Source organism: Orbicella franksi, chromosome 6 (genome assembly GCF_964199315.1).
Source record: "Orbicella franksi chromosome 6, jaOrbFran1.1, whole genome shotgun sequence".
Classification (NCBI taxonomy): Eukaryota; Metazoa; Cnidaria; class Anthozoa; order Scleractinia; family Merulinidae; genus Orbicella; species Orbicella franksi.
The window spans coordinates 16,813,410-16,828,282 of NC_138150.1; the positions used below are offsets into that span (position 1 = coordinate 16,813,410).

The following is a 14,873-nucleotide window of genomic DNA, read 5'->3' on the forward strand; positions in this document are numbered from 1 at the left end:
GAATTTGTCGATCTAATAGCATAGTGACTTGGAATGAATGTTTAAGCAAAAGGAACTGTCTTTTCAAAGTGCTGTCAAACGTCTTTCAGTGGTTCGAACTTGGCTGCATTTCTGTCAGTGGCTGGATCGAAACTCGTCATTCCTCTCGACGCGTGCGTCAATGGATCGAAAGTTATTTTTCTTCTCAGTTTTTTTTTTTTTTTTTTCTAGCTTTCTTTCAAGGAGAAGAAATTTTGCTTCATGTAAAACTCAACACAGTGAACCCTGTACAACTTTATCAGCTTTTAACTCATGTCCGGCTGGTTTAATAAACTACACTGAAAGTCATGGTTTGAAGTTTTCAAAGTGAAAACTTTTAGCTGAATAACTGAATAATGCCGGGGTTCAAAAACACTTATGGTCATCAACTTTGAAACTCTCATCTTTCAGGTGAAGTTGACGTGACTTACATAAGTACATGAAATGTTGAACTATAGATATCATTTTAGTCGATATTCGTTCGCTGCTTCCTTTGTCACCTAAAATCATATTTATCATTTTGAAAAACTATTTGATTAGCATTCAGCTGAGGAAGTTTCGATCAGTATCGAAGCTGTGCATAATAAAGAATCGCTTTATGCTTATCGTTTCTACTTAGGCTGCTTCAGTCAAGTTTTGTCTGGATACACGAAGGAGTTTGTTGAGCCCGAGAGAGGCGTATGAAATGTCACTCTTTAGCTTGGCACGAGGGAAAATTGAGTGGGTCAGGAGACCTATGATATGATCAGCTACTTGTTTGAACTAAGAACTTCAGTGCCGGCTAAGATGGACAGGTATAGACATGCGGCTCTAGATCTGGAGACGTAAATGAGCGTAGCCAAGAGTAAATCTAGATTTTCGAGTGCTCTTTAACTTTCAAGTGTATCTATAACTCGATATACATCCAGTTAACAACGTGAAGCAGTTTTCATAACAACAGCAGGGAACGGGAACTGTCTGGTTGAATCTCTCTGTTCGAATTTGTTACTTTCGTGCGTCCGATAAATTTGAATAACGAAATACTCCTCTGTTTTGACTTTCTTAGTAAAAAACTTTGTGAGGCTAGAAAATCCACGCAGCTAGAACACACAATTAAGTTAGACCTTCGCCAATTTCGAAATTAACAAGGCTTATAAGGATGATAATACCATTATCAGCCTGGCATTGTTGAAGATTCTGACCAAAGACTCTGAGAGATACCTTTATTTTATTGTATCACAAGAATGATCTCAAACAAAAATAGCCGGCCTTTGACTAATAATATCTCGTGACAGTGACAAGTAAAAAGTTCGGTATACATATGAGCAAAATATCAACAAGTTAGCTAAAACGAAACTAATGGTATATGATATTATATATGATACTCCAATCACATGGCAATATTTACAAATGTATAAACAACAGATATATAAAAAGGTAAATAGATTCAGCCAACAGGGTAACCTTTGTTTAGAATATTGGCATATAAGCATGAGCACTTCATTTACTAACCGAGCAACTAAAATATCAGCTCTTAATATTGAAAGAGCGTCACGCTTATCGAAATTGGATTTTCTTATTAATTAAGCCAATCGCAGAGCTCAGCCAAAACAAAACCAAAAACAAATAATCCCTTTAAACAGTTAGTCTAAACTTTTCTTCAGCCGTTGATTTAAAATTGCTGTTTTAGCCTAAAGTACATCGAACTAAGGATCATATTAGGAATCACCCCTGTCAGAGAGGTCACACTACAAGCCGGCGTAGTTCTCTGCCTCTATTTCAAACACAGAATTAGCACAAGCTATTGACGTGATGGTGACGTGAGAAAATAGAATTTACATTTTGCTTCTGGAAATAAACGAGCACCGTTTCTTTTCCTTTCGTTTGTCTCTCTTTTTGTCTAAAAGCGACAACAAACATTTTCTCATCGTTTCTACCGAGTTATAACAACACTTGTGAAAGCTTGAGAGAACCGTAGAAACACTTGCAGGCTTATCACCTGTCCCGTGATTCTGTATTTTACAGGCTTGATCTGCAGGAACGTTTCTGTTAAACCTCTCACACTTAACATAGCAACAAATACAGAACACGCTTAAAGAGACTGCCACTATCACGGTGAGTTTGCTGCATTTTTGGTCCAAGCAGTGTTAAATTATGACTGAGAGGTTTTAATAGTAGTTATGCAACGCTCTCTCGTATTATGAACAATTATAATCCATCAAATATTTTCGCTCCCGCGCGATTGGTCTAAATGCGTCACGTGACTGAATATTCTACAGCAAAAACTGGGGAATGTCCGAGTGATATTCCCTAATTTTGAAAACCGCAGGTGTTGCGAAAAACATCTGAAGGATAATATACACAATAGGCTCCATTTGAGGCGAAAATATGCTCGTATATTTGCTCTTAGACATGATCTTTTCCTCAAAACTCACAGTTTTCTTTCACACTTTTCAAAAATTACAGTTTTCTTCCCGTGGTTTTCGCTTCTCGGAACAGATAATTTTGGCGGACAAATATCCGAGAATATTTTCGTGTGAAATGGAGGCTATTGTTTATTTATTCCACGAGCGCGCGTTGGATTTGAGATGGTAAATAGCCAAAAAGACGCCCAGCGCCGAGTTGGCTGTAATCATCTCATATCCAACAAGCGCGAGTGGAATAATTGTTTCATTAAAAACGCTCCTGTAATATAGAAAACTAATCTGACATAAAAACGAACCAAAAAATCACGTGCACGCTTACCATATTTGTAGAGCTAGCATGGTATAATAAACACTTAATGACAGGCGTCAAGGGAATTAGTAGGTTTTTGAGTGTCGTAAAACCAAAACCAAGCCAATTACATACCAATTGGACTACTCAGCCAGTCTCAAACCGTAGCAAAACCAAAACCAAAGTAATTGTCTAATTGCTTTCGACACTCAATTGAAAACCGCTCTATTACTATTATTACTAACAATTAAAATACATTGGCCAACACAGTCAATGCGACATACACGCGGCGCATGATGGGAATGTTGAATGTAATACCGTCCAATATACAACGGCTCTCCTGTATTCTGATTGGCTGTATTTTCTATGGCGTGGTATAAATCGTAATATTTGAGTTATGCTTGGATACAACAGCAAAAGGACTTTAAGGTTCCCTCGCGGGCTTAGATTCTTCCTTACTTAAGAGACGTTCCAGGCTTATGACGCACCAGTACGCTGAGACGTTATGCGTCTGATTAACTGCCTTTCACTTACAATTTCAAGCCAACAACCAGAATCACGGATATCTGTAGTCAGCAGTGTGGCAACGTTCGGGTCGAGCAGATTGCAGATCTTTGCGATCCCTAGCTTTAAGCAAAGGGCATATCACAAGGCTGATTTAAGGGCTCTTTAAAGCGCTCATGTGCCATGTCTAAAAGATTTGAACTAAACCATAGTCCTGAAGACATAGTAGTTACAAATGCCATTAAAATATGTCTTTTCCATCTTCTTTGCCAAACAGCCATTACAGCTATATTCTGATAGCGAGTCTCGATCGCTAGAGAGACGCTGGTGAAAAACCACTCGATCACCAATTGAACTGAAGTCGTCATAGCAAAAGACTGTAGCAGTTCTAAAAGGGAATCGTCTTTTAAGTATAAGTATTGATACAAGTACAATAGTCCGTTAACAGACACTATAGCAGTTGATTCATACAACATGCTCATGATAGCGATATCAGCCATTAGTCTCTCACGGCGAGGAGTACGAAAACTTCCCCAAGGACCTGATGTCCGTTTGCAAATCACATGACAAATGTGATCAATCATAACCATTGTGCTTCGTTCTATAACTTCTGTAGCGCCGTGAATCAATCCAAGAACAGCCATGGATTGTAAACTGTCAAGATCTGCTTGCAACACTCGGAACATAATCGCTGAGGCACAATACAATGGCGCTAACAAGACACATGAATATCCTGGATGCATAATGCTTCCTAGCCGTTGAACAGCTATTCGTGAGATTACTTTAAATAGCACTCCAATGAGAGGAGCGAAGAGTGCGATTACCAGGCGCAGTACACTTTCCTCACTTTGCTTGTTATACAGTGGGTAAATTATGGAGACCACGACAACGGCAACAATTATGAGAGAACAAAAGGGAACTGTCATTGGTAAACCTAAGGCAATCCTCTGCCTCCATGTCCGTAGCAGACGGAAGTGACTCGTTAGCAGATAGGCTTGCCCACATATACTCATAAAAAACAAAACATTGAGAGGAAGTTTTTGCAAAGTCGAAAGTTTGGAACGAGATATTCCCAGGCCTTGTAGAACCAGTCGATACGTTGTGTCCAAGAAATATGCGAGGCAAGCAACCAGGATAAGTTTTTGTTTGATCCCCATTAACTGGTGTGGGCGAAGAAGAAATAAGGTGTATACAAAGAACGAGATGTATAGAAAAACACAAGCAACTGCAGCAGAAATTGATCTCATCCATTGGACGTTTACTGGAATGGACTTCTTTGGGTAAAATTCACAGTTCTTTACAGTTTTAAAACATAGATAGTAGATCAACATGTAGACTGACCCAATGATGGTGGCAGTTAGCAAAGAGATCAAAGCTCCAATGTACATTGATTTACAAACCGTTCGCATAGCGGATGGTCTGAGTCGCTTCCAAGCCATTGCTCTATCTTCATCTTGTTGATCTTCTTGTGTTTCTTCGTTCTCTTCTGGTAAACTTGCGTCTATAAGGCCTGCATTAATTCTGCTGGATCTTATGAAGTCTAAAGTTGTGGCTTGTCTGTCGCTGTATTCTTGATAAATACACTCCTCATCAGGATCTCCGTGTCGATACCATTCTTGACCTGTGCTTTCTAGAGGACTGTAGCCAAACAACTCTGCCGTGTACTCTGGTTCTTGTGGGTTGTAGTGCTCTGTGACCCCTCGTGTAAAACTGAACACGATATGACCAAACACATCTATCAGTATACTGCTGCTCATTCCAACTCAGAGACTCGATCAAAGGTAATAATTTTAATTTGGCCTAAGGTACAAAAACTCTTAGCAGTAGGATGTGACCTCTTCGGTTTCTATATTTCGTCTTCATTTCCGCCTAATGTGATCAGTTTCGACTCGAAAGTAATGTAAAAGACTCAGTGACGTCAGCTAAATCAATAAGAAAGTGTTGGCGATTCTTGCGATTCTTAAAGTTGCCTTCTTGAATCTTTAGCGGTTTCTTTCGTACTACACATTTCTTCCAAAGTATATTAATGCATACTTTCCTTTGACTTGCTAAAGCAAAGATTCATAAGTAATGGCAGCTGATCATGAAACGCCCCGCGCACTCGAAAATAATGACTCGTCGAAAGTAATACTAGTTGTTTTTAATTGATGTATGGATAAATAACGAAAGTAACCATACCCGTAACCATAACCATAACTAACTTTAAGCTACTCCAGGACAACCCTTAAACGGGCAGAATATCACTCAAACATCACTTATTTCACTCAAAAACCACTTACTTCCCTTAAACGTGGCAAAAATCACAGTAACTTTTTAGGCAAATGCTCTCTCGAATCTAAGCGAAGGACCATTAGAAAAGTGATGAAGGGGGGGGGGGGGTGGCGGTTGGGGAATAAAACACAAAAAAAAGTCATGCAAGGAAGGGTGACTAAAAAAAAGTCGTGCAAAGAAAAAGTTAAGAAAAAAGATTACTGCAGAGTGATTTGCACTGTCGGATTTACAAACTGTACCCGCCTGAAGGTCACCTTGGCAGCCCCTGTACACTGTATTCTTAATTTCTTGGTGCTGGTCGCCTTGATAGATTGTGCTAGTAAAAGTATTTTGCTGGTAGTACTGCTCTTTTTCTGGCCAAATTATGCTTAAATTATGCTCTTTTTTCCAAATTATGCCACTTCTTTTTTTTAAATTATGCTCTTTGAATAAATTGCAAATAGGTCCAAAAATAAATTTCTATTAGAAGACTTGGTTAGTGATGATCTGAGTAGTACAGCAAAGCGGCTTTACTGAAATTCAGTGACAACCTGCAGTTGACAAACTATGTCTTCATGTGTTATTCGCTTCAGTATCGTTCCAAGGCTTTTGTTGAGAAATTAGCAGGCCGTATTACTGTTGTGTCTTGTGAAGGTATACTTTCGAAAACAGCTGTTTCGACAAAGGTTGTCCCACAGAATTCAAGCCTACGCCTCAATGCCGATTGACAATGATAATTTATCGTCACTTGATTTAGGCTCACGGTGTTTCAGCAAGAAGGAAAGGGAAGCATGAGTACACGTGTTTGTTCTGTTTCTTTCTATCACGCTGAAACACCTTGCAGCTTCAATCAAGACACCTTAAGTCACCAGTACCCATATTACTTTTCGACATATTCGCGTACGCTAATACGCTTTTGTGGGACAACCTTTCTCGAAACAGCTGTATTCAGTTTTTTTTAAAGACCCCCCGTTCCGCCGGTTAATTAAATAACTACGAAAACCCTCAATTTTCGACTTAAAAGGCTAAGAAAAAGCATGTAACCCAATAATGATCGATCTATCAGCTGTTCATGTAAGGTTTTTTATTCGGTAAATCACAGAGTAAGCATTTCCTTGAGAGTCTGGAAAGTCATATTTCACGCAGGCTAGATCTTCGTATATGCCACATTCAAATTTCCAAGCAAAAAAAAGTTGAATTTGTCGATCTAATAGCATAGTGACTTGGAATGAATGTTTAAGCAAAAGGAACTGTCTTTTCAAAGTGCTGTCAAACGTCTTTCAGTGGTTCGAACTTGGCTGCATTTCTGTCAGTGGCTGGATCGAAACTCGTCATTCCTCTCGACGCGTGCGTCAATGGATCGAAAGTTATTTTTCTTCTCAGTTTTTTTTTTTTTTTTTCTAGCTTTCTTTCAAGGAGAAGAAATTTTGCTTCATGTAAAACTCAACACAGTGAACCCTGTACAACTTTATCAGCTTTTAACTCATGTCCGGCTGGTTTAATAAACTACACTGAAAGTCATGGTTTGAAGTTTTCAAAGTGAAAACTTTTAGCTGAATAACTGAATAATGCCGGGGTTCAAAAACACTTATGGTCATCAACTTTGAAACTCTCATCTTTCAGGTGAAGTTGACGTGACTTACATAAGTACATGAAATGTTGAACTATAGATATCATTTTAGTCGATATTCGTTCGCTGCTTCCTTTGTCACCTAAAATCATATTTATCATTTTGAAAAACTATTTGATTAGCATTCAGCTGAGGAAGTTTCGATCAGTATCGAAGCTGTGCATAATAAAGAATCGCTTTATGCTTATCGTTTCTACTTAGGCTGCTTCAGTCAAGTTTTGTCTGGATACACGAAGGAGTTTGTTGAGCGCGAGAGAGGCGCATGAAATGTCACTCTTAGCTTGGCACGAGGAAAAAGTGGGTCAGGAGACCTATGATATGATCAGCTACTTGTTTGAACTAAGAACTTCTGTGCCGGCTAAGATGGACAGGTATAGACATGCGGCTCTAGATCTGGAGACGTAAATGAGCGTAGCCAAGAGTAAATCTAGATTTTCGAGTGCTCTTTAACTTTCAAGTGTATCTATAACTCGATATACATCCAGTTAACAACGTGAAGCAGTTTTCATAACAACAGCAGGGAACGGGAACTGTCTGGTTGAATCTCTCTGTTCGAATTTGTTACTTTCGTGCGTCCGATAAATTTGAATAACGAAATACTCCTCTGTTTTGACTTTCTTAGTAAAAAACTTTGTGAGGCTAGAAAATCCACGCAGCTAGAACACACAATTAAGTTAGACCTTCGCCAATTTCGAAATTAACAAGGCTTATAAGGATGATAATACCATTATCAGCCTGGCATTGTTGAAGATTCTGACCAAAGACTCTGAGAGATACCTTTATTTTATTGTATCACAAGAATGATCTCAAACAAAAATAGCCGGCCTTTGACTAATAATATCTCGTGACAGTGACAAGTAAAAAGTTCGGTATACATATGAGCAAAATATCAACAAGTTAGCTAAAACGAAACTAATGGTATATGATATTATATATGATACTCCAATCACATGGCAATATTTACAAATGTATAAACAACAGATATATAAAAAGGTAAATAGATTCAGCCAACAGGGTAACCTTTGTTTAGAATATTGGCATATAAGCATGAGCACTTCATTTACTAACCGAGCAACTAAAATATCAGCTCTTAATATTGAAAGAGCGTCACGCTTATCGAAATTGGATTTTCTTATTAATTAAGCCAATCGCAGAGCTCAGCCAAAACAAAACCAAAAACAAATAATCCCTTTAAACAGTCAGTCTAAACTTCTCTTCAGCCGTTGATTTAAAATTGCTGTTTTAGCCTAAAGTACATCGAACTAAGGATCATATTAGGAATCACCCCTGTCAGAGAGGTCACACTACAAGCCGGCGTAGTTCTCTGCCTCTATTTCAAACACAGAATTAGCACAAGCTATTGACGTGATGGTGACGTGAGAAAATAGAATTTACATTTTGCTTCTGGAAATAAACGAGCACCGTTTCTTTTCCTTTCGTTTGTCTCTCTTTTTGTCTAAAAGCAACAACAGACATTTTCTCAATTTTTCTACCGAGTCATAACAACACTTGTGAAAGCTTGACAGAACCGTAGAAACACTTGCAGGCTTGTCACCTGTCCCGTGATTCTGACCTAGACAGTATTTTACAGGCTTGATCTGCAAGAACGTTTCTGTTAAACCTCTCACACTTAACATGGCAACAAATACAGAACAAGCTTGGAGAGATTGGCACTATCACGGCGATTTTGCTGTATTTTGGTCCAAGCAGTGTTAAATTATGACTGAGAGGTATTAATAATAGTTATGCAACGCTCTCTCGGGTTATTAACAATTAAAATCCATCAAATATTTTCGCTCCCGCGCGATTGGTCTAAATGCGCTACGTGACTGAATATTCCCCAGCAAAATCTGGGGAATGTCCGAGGGATATTCCCTAATTTTGAAAACCGCAGGTGTTGCGAAAAACATCTGAAGGATAATATACACAATAGCCTCCGTTTGAGGCGAAAATATGCTCGTATATTTGCTCTTGGACATGAGCTTCTCCTCAAAACTCACAGTTTTCTGAATGTCACACTTTTCAAAAATTACACTTCTCTTTCGTCGTTTTCGCTTCTCGGAACAGATCATTTTGGCGGACAAATATCCGAGAATATTTTCGTGTGAAATGGAGGCTATTGTTTATTTATTCCACGAGCGCGCGTTGGATTTGAGATGGAGAATAGCCAACGAGGCGCCTAGCGCCGAGTTGCCTGTAATTATCTCATATCCAACAAGCGCGATTGGAATAATTGTTTTATTTAAAAAAACGCTACTGTAATACAGAAAACTAATCTGAAATAAAAACGCCCAAAATAATCACGAGTATGCGTACACTTACCATATTTGTAGAGCACGGTGTAATAAGCACTTAATGACTGGCCCTAAGGGAAATAGTGAGTTTTGTTTTCCCGAGACCCTCAATGTACCCCTCGGCTGCGCCTCTGGGAACATTGAAGGTTTCGGGGCAACAAAACTCACTGTTTTTCTTGGCGCCAGTCATTAGGTGTTTTGCCATACCTCCCAAATTAAAAAACAGAAAAACAAAATGCGAAGAAATCGTTTCCTTGACGCCGGCTGGCTCACAAATTTGCCGCGATTTCTAGGAGCGCGACTTGATCACGTGCTAGTCGAAAGTTCATTTTGTTGTTTCCCTAAGGAGTTTGTGAGTTTTGTTCGTCCTAGGGAGCTAGTGAGTTTTGACCCACGACACGGGACACGCTCTTCTCCAATCGGAGAACGTATTTGAGTTGCAAGGTATAACAATGGCTCATAACCCATGCTGGCTAAGCCAATGAAATCTCTCGAGTTGCATTATCCAATGATACAGTATTTAATAACATGGAATATCCTACGAGACATTTGTATTTTTTCGGTTGACACACAAGCCTTTAGGCGAGTGTGTATACCAAGAAAATACAAGCAACTAATGGCATATTCCATGTTATTAAAGACTTCATCATTAAGTAACGATATTTGAGAGTTTTTATTGACTTAGCCATTATGGGTAATGAGTTATTGTTAAATTCTCAGCCTCGGATAATGCAATTCTAGCTTTTTGATTGGTTCACTGGATCTCGGTTACCAGCCATTATATCTGCGTTTGACCTTATATGGAAATGAAAGCGGCAAAAGTCGCTCTGCATGGGCTTTTTCGCGTGAAGCAAAGTTTCGTCGACAAAAAAAAATGGATGAAAAAAAGCACATTCGGTGAGCTATCTACACAGGAAATACAGGAAATTATGGACAATGCCGTCCCAGTAACAACAAAAAAGCCACAAAGTTCGAGATAAGGTTATTTAACGGTACGTATAAGTTAAGTTTCCCTTAAAGTTGCAAAATTTAAATATGACCGGCGAGATTTTACGCATTCATGAAGATTATGTGACAAAAACAATGTTCACCTTAACAGAATGGCTTGCTAGTCCTGGTGGCACCAAATTTTCGAAACCGATATAAGAAAAGTCAAAAGAAGAACTGAATGTTCAGAGTTGAGTGTTTTGAGCTGAACCGAAGTAAGCCCGGTTCTTTACCAGCCACGAAAAATCACAAGGGTGGCCTCGGAGATTCTGAAGATGAATCTGACGCTAAGATAGTTTCTATCCTTGACTCTAAATCTGGTCAACAATGAGCTCCACACATACAGCTCGAAATGCCAAGGCTTTCAAGGCAAGGGAATCCTGAAAGGGGCTATTGTCGAGAATAATTTTGGCACAACGTCTGTGTCACATTGCGATCAAAGTTTTCCCGCGCATTATTACAACGGCAACGTGCAAGTGCAAAATTATTGGGCTCTTCTCCATGACTCGAACTTGAACGCTTTTCAAACTTTCTGACCAGGGTTATATCTCCTTCATTTGATAGAGTTTCCTTGAATTCTACGTGATTGTAATTTCATTCAGCAAATTCGTTTGCTTCGCTTTCAAATTTTTCATTCAACTAATTTAACAAACGGCGCGCATGTCATGTGATTTCCCACTTGTTGTTGTTTTTGTCACATCGACTTCCGGTCGTTTTGTAAAATTAAAATCCAATAAAATTAAGCTATATTTCCAAGAATACAAAAGCATCGAATTTAATAAAACAATTATTTCATTCGCGCTTGTTGGATATGAGATTAATTATAGCCAACGAGGCCCGTAGGGCCGAGTTGGCTATTTACCATCTCATATCCAGCGCACGCTCATGGAATAATTGTTAATTATACTATGCTCTACAAATATGGTAAGCGTGCGCGTAGCATTTGGGGGAAGCTTTTATATTTGTTTTAGTTTATTTCTCTATCTTTTGGGGGTGTTGTTAATAAAACAACTATTCCACTAGCGCTTGTTGCATAATTGGATATGAGAAGATTTTAGCCCACCCCTACGCGCCTCGTTGGCTATCTACTATTTTATATCCAACGCGCGCTCGTGGAATAAATGTTAAGCATACCACGAGAGATTGTTGCATTAAGTGGTTTTTAATTGAGCGTTGTATTCTGATTGGCTGTATTTCCTATGGCATGGTATAAATCGTAATAGTTGAGTTACACTCGGATACCACAGCAAAAGGACTTTAACGTCCCGACGCAGGCTTAGATTCTTCCTTGCTTAAAGTGCCTATAATGTGAAAACTGTTTTTTCGCTCATGTAATTGTACATTTCACATAATGAGCTCCTGCGAAAAAATTTTTCGATTTGGATAAAACGCAACTGTTTTACGAATCTTTACAAAGTTCAAAATTCTATTTTCTTGGGGTCGACCCCTCCCGCTGATCACAAGAATAACGTGCTCAAAATGGCCACGAGACTGATGCCTGTGACGTAGGTTCAGGAACCTACGATGAAGACTGATGTTGTTTTCTGGATCATTAACGTTGTTACAAAGAGCGGCGACGCACCTTTCCGGCATTTTAAACTAAATGTAGACAACTCTGAAGCAAAATTTCCACTTGTTTTCAAGTCAGACAAGTCATGACCTAAATCACGTGTTCCTGAATCTACGTCACGACTCACTTCAAACCGACGAAGACTGGTGCGAACGGTGGACCAAAATGGCGGCAAATTTGAACGTCTTTAAAAACTTATAAGAAAATCTAGATAGCATTTTATCCAAATCGAAAACTTTTTTCGCAGAAGTTCATTAGGTGAAATGTAGAATTAGATGAACGAAAAAATTTTTTCGACATTATGGGCACTTTAAGAGACGCTCCAGGCTTCTGACGCACCAGTACGCTGAGACGTTTTGCGTCTGATTAACTGCCTTTTACTTACAATTTCAAGCCAATTAACAACCAGAATCTGGGGTCTCTGTAGTCAGCCGTGTGCCGGCACTGTTCGGATCGAGCAGCTTCCAGATCTTTGCGAACCCTAGCTTTAAGCAAAGGGCGTATCACAAGGCTGATTGAAGGGCTCTTTAAAACGCTCATGTGCCATGTCTAAGAGATTTGAACTAAACCATAGTCCTGAAGACATAGTAGTTACAAATGCCATTAAAATATGTCTTTTCCATCTTGTTTGCCAAACAGCCATCACAGTTATATTCTGATAGCGAGTCTCGATCGCTAGAGAGACGCTGGTGAAAAACCACTCAATCACCAGTTGAACTGCAGTCGTCATAGCAAAAGACTGTATCAGCTCTAAAAGGGAATCGTCTTTTAAGTATACATATTGATACAAGTACAATAATCCGTTAACAGACACTATAGCAGTTGATTCATACAACATGCTCATGATAGCGATATCAGCCGTTACTCTCCCACCGCGAGGAGTACGAAAACTTCCCCAAGGACCTGATGTCCGTTTGCAAATCACATGACAAATGTGATCAATCACAGCCATGGTGCTTCGTTCTATAACTTCTGTAGCGCCGTGAATCAATCCAAGAACAGCCATGGATTGCAAACTGTCAAGATCTGCTTGCAACACTCGGAACATAATCGCTGAGGCACAATACAATGGTGCTAACAAGACACACGAATATCCCGGATGCATAATACTCCCTAGCCGCTGAACAGCTATTCGTGAGATTACTTTAAATAGAACTCCAATGAGAGGAGCGAAGAGTGCGATTACCAGGCGCAGTACACTTTTCGCATTTTGCTTGTCATACAGTGGGTAAATTATGGAGACCACAGCAACGGCAATAATTATAATAAAACAGAAGGGAACTGTCATTTGTAAACCCAAGGCAATCTTCTGCCTCCATGTCCGTAGCAGACGGAAGTGACTCGTTAGCAGATAGGCTTGCCCACAGACACCCATAAAAAATAAAACATTGAGAGGAAGTTTTTGCAAAGTCGAAAGCTTGGAATGAGATATTCCCAGGCCTTGTAGAGCAACTCGATAAGTTGTGTCCAAGAAATATGCGAGGCAAACAACCAGGATAAGTTTTCGTTTGATCCCCGTTAACCGGTGTGGGCGAAGAAGAAATAAGGTGTATACAAAGAACGAGATGCATAGAAAAACACAAGCGACTGCATCAGAAATTGATCTCATCCATTGGACGTTTACTAAAATGGACTTCTTTGGGTAAAATTCACAGTTGTTTATAGTTTTAAAACATAGATAGTAGATCAACATGTATACTGACCCAATGATGGTGGCAGTTAGTAAAGAAATCAAAGCTCCAGTGTACATTGATGTACAAACCGTTCGGAGAGCGGATGGTCTGAGTCGCTTCCAAGCCATTGCTCTATCTTCATCTTGTTGATCTTCTTGTGCTTTTTCGTTCTCTTCTGGTAAACTTGGGTCTATAAGGCTTGCATTTATTCTGCTGGATCTTATGAAGTCTAAAGTTGTGGCCTCTCTGTCGCTGTATTCTTGATAAATACACTCCTCATCAAGATCTCCGTGACGATACCATTCTTGACCTGTGCTTTCTAGAGGACTGTAGCGAAACAACTGTGCCGTGTACTCTGGTTCTTGTGGGTTGTAGTGCTCTGTGACTCCTCGTGTAAAACTGAACACGATATGACCAAACACATCTATCAGTATACTGCTGCTCATTCCAACTCAGAGACTCGATCAAAGGTAATAATTTTAATTTGGCCTAAGGTAAAAAAAAATCTCTTAGCCTTAGGATGTGACCTCTTCGGTTTCTATATTTCCTCCTCATTTCCGCCTAATGTGATCAGTTTCGACTCGAAAGTAATGTAAAAGACGCAGTGACGTCAGCTAAATCAATAAGAAAGTCTTGGCGATTCTTGCGATTCTTAAAGTTGCCTTCTTGAATCTTTAGCGCTTTCTTTCGTACTACACATTTCTTCCAAAGTATATTAATGCATACTTTCGTTTGACTTGCTAGTGCAAAGATTCATAAGTAATGTCAGCTGATCATGAAACGCCCCGCGCAGTCGAAAATAATGACTCGCCGAAAGTAATACTCGTTGTTTTTAATTGATGTATTGATAAATAACGAAAGAGACCGACATGGTTTACAATGTCACTTCCGGTTGCGCTGCATCCCAGGCTCTAGTTCCCGGGATCAGTGAACTGCAAATGTACTAATTGTACTAAAACATTAAACATTGAATAACGTCAGCAAGTGCTTGGGACTTGAAATCAAAAATAATCAAATTATAGGTTCAAAAAGGATCCGATAATTATCAAACTATGCGAATTATACTAGTAGTGCTAATTTTTTAAAAAATGGGAAAAATTATGCCCGTTTGCTCAAATTATGCTAAAAATTATCCTAGCACAGTACTATAAAAGCCTAGTGGGATCCCCATTCAACTGGTTTTCTCTATAATTAGGAAAACGGCATTTTGCCCTTTCAAGGCTGATACATTTTGTGCGTAGCAACCTCATCAT

General features: G+C 39.3%; 2 protein-coding genes across 2 annotated transcripts; both read right to left on the reverse strand.

Moving 5' to 3' along the window:
• Positions 1–3,318: 3,318 nt before the first annotated feature.
• Positions 3,319–4,973, reverse strand: LOC145490158 (uncharacterized). The gene has a single exon (XM_081469268.1). It carries the CDS (start codon positions 4,971–4,973, stop codon positions 3,342–3,344), a length of 1,632 nt encoding a protein of 543 aa, XP_081325394.1. The 3' UTR covers positions 3,319–3,341.
• Positions 4,974–12,434: 7,461 nt separating this feature from the next.
• On the reverse strand, positions 12,435–14,387 carry LOC145490908 (uncharacterized). The gene has a single exon (XM_081470025.1). The coding sequence runs from the start codon at positions 14,064–14,066 to the stop codon at positions 12,435–12,437; it is 1,632 nt and encodes a 543-aa protein (XP_081326151.1). The 5' UTR covers positions 14,067–14,387.
• Between the last annotated feature and the right edge of the window lie 486 nt (positions 14,388–14,873).

Coding starts and splice junctions, on each gene's coding strand:
- LOC145490908 (XM_081470025.1), bottom strand. CDS start 14,066: ATGAGCAGCAGTATACTGATAGATGTGTTTGGTCATATCGTGTTCAGT.
- LOC145490158 (XM_081469268.1), bottom strand. CDS start 4,973: ATGAGCAGCAGTATACTGATAGATGTGTTTGGTCATATCGTGTTCAGT.